This window comes from Staurois parvus, unplaced genomic scaffold (assembly GCF_062004578.1).
Source record: "Staurois parvus isolate SC_StPar_1 unplaced genomic scaffold, SC_StPar_1.0 ptg000009l, whole genome shotgun sequence".
Taxonomy (NCBI): domain Eukaryota; kingdom Metazoa; phylum Chordata; class Amphibia; order Anura; family Ranidae; genus Staurois; species Staurois parvus.
Window position 1 is genome coordinate 214,099 of NW_028317805.1, and position 15,951 is coordinate 230,049.

The 15,951-nt window shown below is 43.7% G+C and overlaps 1 protein-coding gene across 1 annotated transcript in view; it reads left to right on the plus strand.

Moving 5' to 3' along the window:
• The window catches only part of LOC149474198 (alpha-2-macroglobulin-like protein 1), a 91,688-nt gene that overhangs the window by 62,429 nt on the left and 13,308 nt on the right, over positions 1 to 15,951 (plus strand). Inside the window, exons 22-24 of the mRNA XM_089669693.1 lie at positions 8,269 to 8,425; positions 10,608 to 10,682; positions 11,813 to 11,975. Of these exons, the coding sequence (XP_089525819.1) occupies positions 8,269 to 8,425; positions 10,608 to 10,682; positions 11,813 to 11,975 (395 nt within the window). The remainder of the gene's footprint in view (positions 1 to 8,268; positions 8,426 to 10,607; positions 10,683 to 11,812; positions 11,976 to 15,951) is intronic.

The following is a 15,951-nucleotide window of genomic DNA, read 5'->3' on the forward strand; positions in this document are numbered from 1 at the left end:
TACTCAGGGACACAGAATCGTTACTCAGGGACACAGAATCGTTACTCAGGGACACAGAATCGTTACTTAGGGCCACAGCTATCAAAGAATCGAAAATTTAAAGTGACATACACCCTTTTTTTTTTTGGTGGCTGTCGTGCACAGTTGGTGCTGCAGTTTGCCGATTGTGCAAAATAAACTGACTTTCTGCTTCACAACCACTATTGTACGTTCAAAGAGTTAAATCCATTTACACGCCGGCTGGCGGTAATATTTTTTGGGTGATTAGTGCATTCCAGTGACTCAAACGTACAGTTTCCAGCCAACGGCAAGCTGCAATTGACCGATTGTGTACAATAAACTGACTTTCTGCTTCACAACCACTATTGTACGTTCAAAGAGTTAGATCCATTTACACGCCGGGTGGCGGTAATATTTTTTGGGTGATTAGTGCATTCCAGTGACATAAACGTACAGTTTCCAGCCAACGGCAAGCTGCAATTGACCGATTGTGCTAAATAAACTGACTTTCTGCTTCACAACCACTATTGTACGTTCAAAGAGTTAAATCCATATACACGCTGGGTGGCGGTAATATTTTTTGGGTGATTAGTGCATTCCAGTGACATAAACGTACAGTTTCCAGCCAACGGCAAGCTGCAATTGACCGATTGTGCTAAATAAACTGACTTTCTGCTTCACAACCACTATTGTACGTTCAAAGAGTTAAATTCGGTTTTATTTTTGGGGTGCTTATTGAATTAAAGAGTATGTCAGACAACACGCAGAGGAGTGGCAGAGGAGGCAATGTTTCAGGAGCGAGCAGACGTGGCAGCAGAGGAAGGGGTCGAGGCAGCACTAGTCGCAGCCAGAGGCCAGTGCTCCCGGTGTCATCCAGCGGTCGTGTCTCCACCGACAACCCTGCCGTCATCGATTGGTTGACTCGGTCGTCTTCCTCTTCCCAGGTCACCTTTGACACCTACAGCCAACGGTCGGTGGGTACGTCAGACACAACCGTTAGTTGGCATGGCCCGGGAGCAAGCCCACTGAAATCACGTGTCCTCGACCTGCCCCTGTCCTTTGGTGTTCCCTCACCAAGCGAAGTATCGCATGCTGTGGGCTCAGCCCCACTGTACAGTGAGGAAGAGCTAACAGAGGGCGGTCAGGAACGAGGGGAGACATCCGCCTCTTCAGCAGCCAGGCGAAGAAGTACTGGCGAGGAGAGTGGCTCGGTAGCCGGTGTAGAGACAGGTCTGTCTCCTGACCCACACGCAGCCGAGGGGGCTAGTAGTGACGCGGAGACCCTAATTGATGATCGCACTTGGCAGCCTCGTCGTCATCAGGCTATTGCTTCCGCATCATCAGGAGAAGAGGGTGCCAGCTTGCCAGCGAGCAAAACAGTCGGTGGGTTGCCCAGGAGGCAGCAGGGTCGCAGCAGTGTCAGTGGAGCCAAACGGCCACGGAGTAGAGCACCAGCTCCACTGCAGCCTACCACCACGGCCAGTAGTGGTGCCGGTGTGCACGGAGGAAGTAGCAGTCAGCCAGTGAGGAGTAGCGGGGGCAAAGTTTCCTACTCGGCGGTGTGGCAATTTTTCGTCAAGCCGCCCGAGGAAGTAAACGTAGCCATATGTCGACTATGTGGCCAGAAAGTCAAGCGTGGCCAGGGGGCCCATGTTGGGACTACAGCGTTGCGTCAGCATATGCAGCATCGCCATTCGGTGGCCTGGGAAAACCGTGATAAAGATACGGCGGTTCTGCCTGCCCCAGCCCCCGCTCCATCACCCGCTCCGTTACTTGCTCCGTCACCCGACGTCAATCGCCCTCTATCAGCCAGTCAAGGCTCCAACACCTCTGCTGAGGGGAGTTGTCGCTCGTTGGCATCTTCCGCTCGTTCAGATACTCCTTCTCCTGCTACTCCTCTTCACGGATTCCGTCAGCAGTCTTTCTTGGAATCCGTTTCCAAGAGACAACAGTTTGCGAGCACGCACCCGACGGTGCAGAAGCTGAACGTCCTCCTGTCCAAGTTGCTGGTGCTGCAGTCCCTCCCTTTCCAACTGGTGGACTCAGCACCTTTCCGAGAAATGATGGCTTGTGCCGAGCCGCGGTGGAGAGTGCCAAGCCGGCATTTCTTCGTCAAAAAGGCAGTGCCAGCCCTGCATTCACATGTAGAAGAGATGGTGGGCCAGTCTTTGAGCATGTCGGTCTCTGCCAAAGTGCACGGCAGCGCCGACGTGTGGAGCTGTAACTACGGTCAGGGACAGTACATGTCATTTACGGCCCACTGGGTGAACGTGGTGCCAGCACAGCCGCACCAGCAACTTGGACAGGTCACGCCGCTTTTGCCTCCACGTTTGCACGTCCTTGGTCCAGCAAAGATGTCCGCCTCTACCACCTCTTCTTCTGCCGTGTCCTCAGCCGCCAACCCCGTGCCAAGTCCCATTACCCGACCGGCATATCACATGTGCAGGGCGCGACGTTGTCACGCTGTGCTGCACCTGGTATGCCTTGGCGAACGTAGTCACACAGGGGAGGAACTTCTGAGTGTAATGAACAGAGAAATCGACAGATGGCTGTCTCCGCGCAAACTGAAAATCGGAACCATGTTGACCGACAACGGAAAGAACATGGTGTCTGCTCTGCGTCAAGGAAGGTTGTGCCATGCGCCATGCATGGCTCACGTGTTCAATCTGGTTGTCAAGCGGTTCCTAAAATCCATCATCCCACTGCAAGACATCCTTAAAATGTCACGTAAACTTTGCATGCATTTCAGCCATTCCTACACCGCAAAGCACACCCTCCTTGAGCTGCAGCGGCAGAACGGAATTCCACAGCATCGCCTGATCTGCGACGTTGCAACAAGGTGGAATTCAACCCTACATATGTTAGACCGCCTTTACGAACAGCGAAAGGCCATCACCAATTTCCTGATGTTACAAGCGGATAAAGGTACTCCCTGTGTAACTTAGATGTCAGCCATTGGCAGCTCATGCGTGACACCTGCCGCTTGCTCAGGCCCTTTGAGGAGGCCACGCTATTCGTGAGTCGGCAGGACTATGGGATGAACGACGTCATTCCTCTGTTGCACGTCCTGGAACAAATGCTGTTAACAATGGCTGGTCAGGGTGCGGTAGACGTGGCGCACAGATCTCAACGCCACATGACCCCTGTGGGGGCAGGACAGGAAGAAGAGGAGGAGGTAGAGGAGGACATTGGTGCTCAGGAATTATTGAGTGAAATGGGTGGTTTTTCCACTCAGCGGACAGGAGTGGAGGAGCAGGAGCATCTGGTAGAGGAGGAGGAGGAGACAGAGGACCCAGACGCACCGTGGCAGTATGCTGTGGAGATGGAGGCAGGGAGTCCCTCGCATTCCTTGGCACAAATGGCCCATAGCATGCTCGGTTGCTTGCGTAACCATCAGACAGAGGGATGACTTTTGGCTGTCCACCTTGTTGGACCCTCGCTACCGTTCCAAAATGGTGGCCTTTTTCACACCTGCTGAGAGGGAGGCCAAAATAAAGTACTATAAAAACCACCTATGTAGTCAGTTGGTCTCTGCCTTTCTGCGCCAACGTCCATCCTCAGACACTGTGGGCCCTGTGTGCTCGTGTTCCGCTGCCATGGCAGCAGGGGAGGGGTGGGGTGGTAGGAGCAGTGGCAGCTCCACCAGCAGCGGCTGCCTCAGTCTGCAATCGATGATGAGTAGCTTTCTTCACCAGCGCAGTGAGGAAACTACTAACCAGCTGCAGCAGCAGCAGCATCAGGTGGACCTGGAGCAGGACCTCAAACAACAGGCTTGGGCCTACTTGGACAGCACCCTGCCAACCGAGGTAGACAATCCCCTTGACTACTGGGCAACGAAACTTGACCTTTGGCCCCAACTAGCTGAATTTGCCCTTGAAAGGCTGTCATGCCCGGCCAGTAGCGTGGCATCGGAGCGCGTGTTTAGTGCGGCAGGAGGTATTGTAACTCCGCGGAGGACACGACTGTCCACCCAAAGTGTGGAGAGACTCACGTTTGTGAAAATGAATCAGGCGTGGATTAGTCTGGATTTCAAACCACCAGTTCCTGACACAACTGACTAAATCCGCCATGAATCATGCCCCAAACATGTTATTAGGGCCCCTGTACCGCCTCCTCATGCTGCTGCCAGGCCCGTAATCTGCCATGGGCCCCCGTACCGACTCCTCATGCTGCTGCCAGGCCCGTAATCTGTCATGGGCCCCTGTACCGCCTCCTCATGCTGCTGCCAGGTCCAGAGTGTGTCATGGGTCCCTGTACGGCCTCCCATTGCTGCTGTCTCCATCGCCACACTCTGCCATGTGCCACTTTCAGGTCTCCTCACACTGCTGGTGGGTTCCATTTTGTCATAGGGTGCTGTATGGCCTCCCATTGCTGCTGCCTCCACCGCCACACTGTGGCTCCACACTCTGGTTTTGGCCCCGTGACTGCCCAAATGAGTGAAGTGTGCGGTGATTCTAAGATCGACGGCACTCATCTGCATGTCATACTGACTGACAGTATTATTTCTCTTCCCCAGCAGACTCCAAGGGCATTTAAATGAAAGGTACAGTGTTCTGCACTAATATAAAGGCTCTCTGAAGCCTAGAAACACCCTTTTTATAAGTTACATTCGCAGCGAATATATTCGGCTCAAATCGAATTTATTCCGCGAATTCGGCGAATCAGTCGAACCGAATTTTTGAATAATTCGCTCATCTCTATTAATAATATAACTTTGATTACAAAATCTGCAGTTTTACTCAAATTAGGTGATGCAAAAATGAAAACACCCCACAACAAAAACTACTACATATACAGTAGTATTTTGTATGACCTCCATGGTTTGTAAGAACAGCAAGTCTTCTAGACATGAAATGAAAAAGTTCAAGAATATCCTCTTTTAGAGCCTGGATGCTGGATGGAGAGTGATGCTCAGCTTGCTTTTCAGAATTCCCCATAGGTGTTCGATTGGGGTCAGATCAGGAGACATACTCGGCCACTGAATCACTTTCACCCTGTTCTTCTTCAGAAATGCAACAGTGACCATAGATGTGTGTTTTGAATCATTGTCATGTTAGAACGAAGACCCAGAGCACGGAGTGATGGTAGCATCTTCTCTTTCAATATAGAGCAATACTGTACATATGTGAATTCACGATACCATCAATGAAATGCAGCTCCCTGACACCAGCAGCACTCATGCAGCCCCACAGAAGGACACTGGCAGAGTCCCAGAAGTATTCTTCTTTTTCAGCATGGGCCCAGGCAAATTCCAGACGGGTTTTTTGGTGCATGGGCTGTAGGAGAGACTTTCTTCATGGACAACACCCATGCATGCCATCCCTCTACAGTGTATGTCGTATTGTGACATGGGAAACAATCACCCCAGCTTTGCTTTCTACTCCTTTACCTAACTGAAGTGAACTTCCATGGAGATTTTCTTCAACCCTTTTCAGCAGAAGATGCTCCTGTCGGAGTGTTAACCTCCGTGGACAGCCTGGACATCTCTGTGAGATGGTTGCAGTTCCATTTTTGTTACATTTTTGTATCACTTTTGCTACAGTATTCTGATTGATAAGTAAAGCTTTGCTGATCTTCTTGCAGCCTTCACCTTTCTTGTGTAAAGAAATTATTATCTTTCTTAGGCCTTGAGAAATTTCTCTTCCAGGTGGTTTCGTTGCTGACAGCATTAAATAGGAAGGGGTTTTCTTTGTTAAGTAACGCCCTTTTATAATCAGCTGTCTGCTGGACACCTGTTTAGTGAATATTTAGCCTCATCTGTAGTTGAATTCTTGTTAATTAGAATTTTGTTGTCTAAAATTGATCTCTGCTCCTAAGACTTTCATTGGGGTGTATTCATTTTGCAATGTGGTCTTGAATTAATTTGTTATAATGTTGTAATAGTTTTTTGTGTGTGGAAATTAACAAATGTTGTTTGCAATCAATGGCCCACATTTGTGAGAGTATTCTGTAGTATAGTCTCCCATACAAAAATGTTGATTCTGAAAGGAAAGTAAAGATTTTTTGACAAATCTGTTAGGGTGTACTCATTTTTCCTGAGCACTGTATAAACAAGATGTTTAGTAAATCAACCCCTTTGTCTTGACTTTACAGGTGAAGTATTTTGATTTTGATTTGAGATACTAACATTTGGTCTCCTATTCATTTAGCCACAGTCAAGTTTTTCTTAATTTCTGCTAGCTCCAGTGCTGCTAATTGAGAGGGATAAAAATAAAAAAATAATATATTGGAATTGTAATGCAAAGGTTGAAGTATCTGTCCCTAAATTTCTTTTTTTTTTTGCAAATTATTTTTGTTCACATAGCATAAAAAGTGTTACATTTGGCTTGTTGGTACATGTTCTTAGTAATGAAATCTAAAGCAAAATGAGGCTGGAGCTCTGACTTGTAGCCTCAGTTTTATTAATACCATGCTTTTAATGCTTGTGCTAAAAAGCCCATGGCTAAGTATGCTGAAGAGTTTGTAGAAAAGCCCTGTCAACTAATAAACTCTGCATTCCGTTGACCATGGGAAGCAAGTCATTTCACCCCTATGACATACCTGGTGGAAGCTGGGTGGAGGGGCTGTTCTTGCACCTTCTGCCCAATACTCCTGAAGCTGGTGACAAATAGTGTGAGGCCACACAGAGGCACACATGCTAAAGTTGCAGGCTGTAATGGATCAGTGTTGCAGCCAGATGTGTAGAGCAGGGAAATGAGGATCACAAAGCAGGGACCAGGCACAAGAAGTATGTGTATAGAGGCAGAGAAAGGGCACAAACCAAGGTCAGGAAGAGCTGGGGAGCATTGTACCAAATCAAGAGGAAAAGACAGTCCAGGAAACAAGTTGAGGTCTGTAACAACTAGGCAAACAGGGTACAAGGCAAAAGGCGGTAAGCAAAGTCCAGAAGGCAGGCCAGAGGTCACAACAAAGAGGCAAAAGTCCAGAGGCATGTTGGGAGGCAAGCTGGGTCATGCACGGTGAGGCAGAATCAGTAGATCAGGTCTTAGGTAGAAAAGGACAATCTGAAGACCACTAAAGCCTAGTGCAAAACATCCTGCTTTCAAATTAATCGTATGATAATCTGATTGTTAGTACACAGCTTTTGTCTGAAATTATATGAAGGGACAAACACAAAATATATTTTCGTATGATACCGGGTCATATGATATTCGTTTATTTGTCCGAAAAAAATATGAATAGCAAAACCACACATAATCAGAAATTAAAGAATACATTACAATATACTACAACACATTACATCACGTCGTTCTGTCGTATGAGAATTTTCATAACTTTAGTAACCTCTTCATTTTCGATATGAGACTAGCATGCAAAAAAAATGGATGATCCTTCGTCCAATATTCTCATCATGTATACCAGGCTTTAGCAGATTCCTTTTGCAGTGCTTCATTTTATAAACTGTAGGCTACTGGGAGCCAATACCTTGTGCACTCTTATTATTGTGTGTGCCTACTCGCTGATGTACAAAGGTAAGGGCAGCATTATGCACTTCCTTACAACCACACTAGACAAATACTATAAAAAAATAACAGAATGGCCACATTTCTAATCTCTGACCTTATTTTATTCTTTTGAAAAGAAACCTCTCTAAAGTTGTTGGTGGAAAGCGGGAGCCAGCCACATCAATCATGGAGGGGCTTGTCATTAGGAGTGAGCTGAATTCCTGGCTATTGGATTTTATTTGGGCGAATTGTAATTAGAGGTTGTGAGAGCAAGCCAAACTGTAAAACAATTCAAGAAATTTATTTTCCGTGAACATGCTCATAAATTGTCTACTTAAGTGATGGCATCAGGAGGCTATGATGCATGACTTGGTTGAAGCCATGGATACAGTACACTGATAGAAGGGCACCTTCTGTTTTTACACAGCATATAAATACAATTAAAAATAAATCACTCAAGTAATACCAAGCCATCAAAGTACAATGATTACTGGACAAGTATTTTATGCAAATTATATAAATATTTAACTTTTCATGTGACCTAATTTGACCCTAATGAACATGTTTAAAGAATGGTTGTCAGATCTATTATTGCAAAAGATCATTGAACTTGAAGTATTGAAAAACTGACTGCCCAGGTGATATTTACCTAGAACAACATTCCCCAATAAACCATCACACTTTAAATGCTAAGAAAATGATCAATTTATCTGCAAATTTGGTCTTACCCTTTAGTAATTTCTACTAGTAAATGTGCTTCAAAATGTAAATATCAATTCTTGGTAAATATCAGTTTTATCAATCAGCCCTATTTTCTTTGCAGGCTAACTGCCTTTGTGGTGAAGTCATTCAGCAAAGCCAAAAAACACATCTACATTGATGAAACTCAGCTGAGTAATTCTTTCTCTTGGTTGTTGAAAAACCGCTACTATACCGGCTGCTTCCGCAATGTTGGCAAGCTCTTCCATTCTGCTCTAAAGGTAAACCAGCTACTGACCACAACAAATGTCAATGAATTGGCCTGATGCTATGATATAATTTGGAATACAATTAAATTGTACAACCATATGGGTGACATATGCCATACAACCAGCAATTGGCTGTGAGGGGAAACTGAATGCTTCCTACAGTTATCAGGGCTTTAGGAAGCATTCAGTGTGGAAAAAAAAACAGTGACACTGTGCTGCTCTGGTAACATTATATTTTTTACAAAATTGTGTTTTTATTAATACATACTGTCACCAAAGCACGTGCAGTGTCACTATAGTGACATAGTACTGGTATGGCGGTGATAACAGACAATGGCTGGCTACACAGGCATACAGTGTCATCAGAGCAGTCAGCCATTGTACATGATCACTTCCACAGTGGTATACTCAGGATTATTAGGATTGATTATCAATCTATATATACTGTACAATAGTTTGTAGACTCTATAACTTTCATACAGACTAACTAACATACACCTATTTGTTTGTTTGTTTTTTCACCAAAGCAATGTAGCAGAATACATTTTGCCTAAATGTATGAAGAAAGATTATTTATTTGACAACTTTTATAACAGAAACTAAAACAGGGTTTTGTTTTCAAAATTGTTTGTCTTTTTTCCTTTTATATAGTATAAAGTGAAAACCCAGTGGCAATTAAAGAAGAAATATGTCCAAAGCATACTTTTCCTGTGGGTCACAGGAGTGCATTTAGTTCTGTACTCCTGTGTCATGTATTCAGCCAACAGCAGGCTAAGCCCACTGTCAGCTGAGATCACTGACTTGGCCCAGACTCTGGAGGGATCCTGGCTTTGATGTTGACATCCACCCAGATGCTTGGACTTGCAGCTGGCCCAGCCTCTCAGCATGCTACTGAGAGCCTGAGCCAGCCACTCCTGCCCCCTCCACTGCCTGGCGGTCCCCTGAGCACTGGAGGGGCAGAGCAGAGAGCCAGTGACTGACAGTACAGCAATCATTGGTCATGTGATCACTTGGTTCATGAACTTTGAGGGGCAGGGGACAAATGCAGTTCGGATTGGTGTACATTCACCTAGTTGAGTATGTATGTTAATCCCCTCACATCTTATTTGAATAATACCAAAAGAAAGCTCTATCTGTCTCACAAAATGTTATACAATTCATTTGGATAGGTTGAGTAATTGTAATTCAAAGTTTGACAGTGCAGAACATAAAAAATTAACTGGAAGGGGTGAAACAGTTGGGAGTTGAAGTGGGAGTTGAAGTGGGAGTTAAAGTGATTAAAACGGCCCAAATCCAAAGCTGGAAATCCAAATTTTTTGAGTTGTCTCAAGAATGAGGGTGGGTCTTTTAGTTTGGCACCTTGCTCTAGAGACAACTTGCTATATTATTTCATGTTGTGTTTCTCAGGCAGAAAACAAAGGGAAATGTCACCAGCAGAACACAAACAGCAAAAAAAAAAAAAAACCTTCTGAGGGTTCCCCTGAAAGGATCTTAACCTTTCCTACTAAATCTAAAGCTAACAAAAACATTTTGGCCTTATATAAACTTTAATAGAATGTATGGTCCTTTTAATGTTTTTTTTAGTAGAAAATAACTTAATGCCTGTTCAATCAACATAGTTATACAGTGTATATACAGTATATAGTATATTATATATATTACAATACAAGTCTGTGAACTCATAACTCAATGAGAACCCTACACTCACTTTGTGGATGGTATACTGCTAAGAGAGACAGAGTAATTGTACTGAGACACTGAGAGCTCCCTTAACATTTTAATGTCATGTCCCGGTAAAAGGAAACAAAAGTTAAAAAGTTACCTTATGTGAAAGAGATAGAGATATCTATACCATTCATAACCCTATTACTCGATGTAAGGTGCCACTCTAGGTAAGCAGCAAAATGACATTCAGTTGCTTTCTTCCATGGGAATATTGGACAGGAGGACAGGATGTCAGTTGTGTGTTAGTAAATATTTCCCCCACTATACTATATTTGTTTTAATTAACTTCTGTTCTGATATTCCATACAGCTGCAAATGTTACTTACAAAAAATGTTTACATCCTTTTGAAAATTATGTAATTTATTTTTGGGCCATTTTAGGTATTCATCAAAGTATTATTGCTGTCTCTATGTGTGTGCCTCTTTTCTATGTGTGCTCTGAGCCAGTGATGTACTGTATGTGTTGCAGGGAGGAGTAGAAGATGATGTTTCTCTGTCTACCTATGTGACCATAGCACTGCTGGAGGCGGATGTACCAAAAGAGGTACATAAATAGTCATCAGAATTGATTGTGTAGGTTGGGTCTACTGCTACAGTGACAAAACATGGGGAATTGTGCATGTATTGGAGAGATATGCAGGGTATGGTTTTTATTTTAAGCATGTACATACTAGAAGGTGACCAGTTTAGGCCCCTTTCACACAGGGTAGACTGCAGGCAGAAACTGCTTGCTCAGCGGGGGATCTGTCCATTGATCGGCAGAGCAGAGACAGGCACAGCCCTCTCTACTCTATGGGCAGTCGGATGTAAGCGGACCAACTGTCCATTTACACCCAACTGCCCTATGACCAGATCCACCCAATCCACCCAGATCCACTCCATCCAGACGGAGGAAAACAAATCCCCTTCTGTTTGTTTTTAGCAAATAGTATTGCATGTAGGCAGCTGTAAATAGCCATATGATACAAAATGTTTAATAAGAAATAAAAGTAGGTGTTGTACTCACAAACGACAGTAATGTCAAAGGCACGTCATAAAAGAACAGCTGGGTCAACACCGCGCTAAATGACAGTCCGCAATAGGGAGTGTAAACGTCCAATAGGCTGAAGCGTTTCGAGGACTTGCCTCTTCCTCAGGCTCAGAGGAGGAGGCAAGTCCTCAAAATGCATCAGCCTATTGGACGTCCACACTCCCTATTGCGGACTGTCACTTAGCGCGTTGTTGACCCAGCTGTTCTTTTATGACTTGCTTTTGAATTTACTGTCATTTGTGAGTACAACACCTACTTTTATTTCTTAATAAACATTTTTTATGGTAATGCTCTAGGCCTGTGCGCCCTCTGTTTGTTCTTTCCTCATTCAGTATATTTGGATTCCCCCGGTCTATTGAGGGCAGCAAGGTGTGGATGTTCCAGGACATTCTTAATGTGGTTGTAGTCTGCATCGAGTCCATCCCCAAGCGCAGGAGCATTTGTGTTTGCTGGTTCTTTGTAAATAGCCATATGTCTGTTTACATCCCCCAATTCATATAGGAGAATGGAGGGTCTGATCGGGTCCACCTGCAAAATGGATCTGACCGGACTTCTCGCGTGAAAGGGGACTTTATCTACTGAACAAATACATTGTCCAAAAATGCAATTTAGCAGCTTTGCACCAAAATGTTTTCTTTTTTCAGAGTCCAGTTGTCAGAGATTCAATGATTTGTCTACAACAGCTGGCATTCAGTGTGACTAATATGTACACCCAGGCATTGCTGGCCTATGCATTCACTTTATACGGTGACATGTACAACCGTCAGATCATGCTGAGCAGACTGGAGCAAAGAGCTATGAGAGGAGGTAAGACCTGTTAGAAAGTATACTTAAAATAATCTAAAAGAAGAACTGTGGACTCATTTTAGACACTCTTCAAAATTTGTATCTTATCTATGAGCAGAACCGCTGGAATATCCCAACTTCAAGGTGTTGTTTCTCCTCATTGGTTGCTTGAGTATTTCAGAAGTTGTGTCGTACCCGGGTCTTACCTTGCCCCCCACCCAGACCAGTTTCCCCTCCCCCTATTTCAAACAGTTTTTTTCTCCGTACTCTCGATCCCAGCACTGCTCCCTTGAAAAAACACTATAGAGATGCATATACAATTTTGATGCATTGTTTGTGCGTTTTTTTATTTGTTTTCTGGTTGCCTGACTTGAATCATGCACTTGTAAAACATATAAATGTGACACAAATAGTGCACCAAAATAGCAACCTTGGTGCGTTTTTTATGCATTTTCCATCTATTTCAATAAATATGCACAAAAATTGCAACATGCAGGACTTTTGAAAACGTACTGCACCTGCAGCGCATTGGGGCGAAGAGTTCCATATGGGTATAAGGGGATACAATTATCATGCATATTTCCTATATTTTTTAACCGTGTCTGTGCCACCCTATAACAGAAATACTGCTACGGGACAGCACGGGTGTGCAAAATCACGTATATATACATGATTTTGCAGTTCTGGGTAGGTGGCGCGTGTGAGCCCTACTCGCGGCGCCATTCACGGCCTCAGCTGTCAATCACTAGGTCCTGGCTGGTGATTCCTCGCCAACACCCTGGGATGTCTGAGTATTACCGATGGGGGAGAGACCTGTATGTAAACAATACAGATCTCTCCCCTGTCAGCTTCTGCACACTGTTTTGTATGGCTCTGAATAGCAGAGCCATACAAAGCAATGTGCTTACAGTGAAACATACACTCAGCCCCCATAGTAAAACAGCACACAGTTAAACCTTTTAACGCCCCTCATGTTAACTCCTTCCTGCCCAGTGCCATTAGTACAGTGGCAGTGCTTTTCATTAGCACTGATCACTGTATTGGTGTCACTGGGGATGTCAGTGACACCAAGTCAGTTCCCCCCCAGTGTCAGAATGCCCGCCGCAGTCCCTCTATAAGTCACTGATCGCCACCATTACTAGTAAAAAAAAATTAAAATTCCAGTATATATATTGCCATTTGTAAACACTATAACTTTCATGTAAACCAATTAATTTACATGTATTGGGAATTTTTTTAGCAAAGACATGTAGCAGAATACATTTTGGCCTAAATTTATGATGAAATTTGATTTTTTTACTGGACATGTTTAATAGCAAAAAGTCAAAAATATTGTTTTTATTCAAAATTGTCAGCCTTTTTTTGTTTATAGCGCAAAAAATAAAAAACGCACAGGTGATCAAATACCACCAAAAGAAAGCTCTATTTGTGGGAAAAAAAGATGTACTGTAAATTTCATTTGGGTTCAGCATTGCATGACTGCGCAACTGTCAGTTAAAGTAACGCAGCGCCGTATCACAAAAAATGGCCTGGTCATGAAGGGCGGTAAATCCTCTGGAGTGCAAGTGGTTAAACCACAAAAGTGCATCATAAACTGATCAGTGTGAAAGGGCCCTGATACTCCTCAATTATATTACATTTTTTTTATTAGATTGAATTTAGTGTTTACTCTAGCCACTGATACTATAGTGTTCTTATTATTTTGGTACTGTTTTTCCAACACAATAAGGGTTTTGAGTCTATTGATCCCTTCCATTGTTTTGATATGTATTCTGTATAAGTATACTATATACCTGCCTTTACTTCAAATTCTGTATCCCTGATTCACTGACAAATGTACCTGTTATTCTTTCTATGTGAAAACTTTAATAAAAAGACATTAAACATAAAATAAGAACTGTGGCTATGCGGATCACAAGCCCAGAAGAACAAAATTTCAAACAACCTGGCAATTATGTGTATGTTAGCTAAGTATGGAGAGCCACATTTAGTTATGTTCATAAAATATATAATCTTTTTGTGAAAAATGATGTTAGGATATTGGATTTTAAATGTATAATATATTGTTGTAATTGGTTGTTTAGTTGTTCAGCAATTGTGGTTTCTTTGAAACGGAAATTCAGTACTTGTCGCATTGCAAACCATCGGTTTCAGCACCATGGACAGGGCAGATATTTTTATAAAATCTGCCTTGGAAAGTGAAGACGACGGTGCAGCTTCTAAATGACTGATACATGAAAACTGATGAGGGAAAGCATCAAATGCAGAATGTATATACGGTAGTCTATATTTGATTTATTATATCATAAAAATTCTACTTGTTTTAGAGGGGTTCAAAGGGGCTTCATTAGGGTTTGGCTCTTTAACAAAATATGTACTAGCCTGATAAAAGTAAAAAGGATCTTAAAGTGGAATTCCAGCATAAACCTATCTAGTTCCAAAATGTTCCCTCCTGCCTCCTAACATCTATGCTGGTTAACCAGTACAAAATAAAATGCACATACTTTCCAATTTTCAGCCCTTTCTGGTCCAGTCTTGTAACCCTTCTTCCCTGTGTCAGTCAACAGTGGCTGCATGGGAGAAGAGGGAGCACCAAAAACGAATGGATCATAGGAGCCTGTGGGTGATATCACCACTCCAGACTTTATCAGCTGTTGTCAAGGGCTCTGTCCTCTCCCCTGCAGCTGCTGCTGGCTATCACAGGGGAGCCAGATCATGTGACTGGACCGCAGTGGGCTGAAAGTAGGTAAGTACATGTATATTTTTTACACAGGTTAGCTAACATAGGTGTTAGGAGGTGGGAGGGGAGATTTTTAATATTACATAGGTTTATGCACACTGATCGGTCATCCACTGTGTGCGCCAGCCAGCATGCCAACTGTGCTGTGAGTAGTCACAGCAGAAGCCGATCAGCGGGTGCTGGCCAATGACTGACCGCTGGCACTCGCTGATTGATGACAAGGAAGACAGGGCAGAGCTTTACCAATGTACACAATACAGAACTCTGTCTGGGGAATAAAAAAACAGCACATCCCTTACTAAAAGCACCTCACAGTACACACATAAACACTGGTTAGGCACACATTTAGCCCTTTGATCACCCTAGATTTTTAACCCCTTCCCAACCAGTGTCATTATTAGAGTGACAATGTATATTTTTAGTTCTGATCACTGTATTAGTGTCAGTGGTTCCCACAAAGTGTCAAAAGTGTCAGTTAGTGTCAGGCTGCTGCCGTACTATCGCAGTCCCACTATAAGTCACTGATCACTGCCATTACTAGTATAAATATATCAATAAGTAAAAATCCCAGTATACCATAGTTTGTAGATGCTATCATTTTTCCTGCAAACCAATCAATATACGCTTATTGGGCTTTTTTCACCAAAAATATATAGCAGAACACATATTGGCCTAAATTTATGAAGACTTTTTTCTTTTTATCGGATATGTTTAGAGCAGAAAGTAAAAAATTTTAATTTTCAGTCGTTTTAAATTTATAGCACAAAAAAAACCCAGTGGTGATTAAATACCACCAAAAGAAAGCACTATTTGTGTCAAAAAAAGATGTAAATTTAATTTTGTACAGTGTTGCATGACTGTGCAATTGTCAGTTAAAGTGACACAGTGCCAAAAAGCAAAAAAATGGCCTGGACATGAAAGGGGGGTAAATCCAGTGGTGTATTTAGGTTTTGTACTGCCCTAGGCAACACAAAAACTGCCCCCCCCTCCGCAGAGATAACCTGACATTGACCAACCACACCCCCTTCCCCCCCCACCCAAGACAGCCTTCCACAACCACTGCCCCCCATACACCAGCCACCATCCGTGAGACAGAGAAAGACACTCGCCTTCACAGCTCCAGATATCCCTGGGAACAAGATTGGTTCAGTGCATACACCGTCATGAAACCATAGCCTCTCTCGGAACCCACCAAGTCTAAGGGGAAGTGCTGCCCCCCTTGAAAAATGCCACCCTATGCAAATGCCTTGTTTGCCT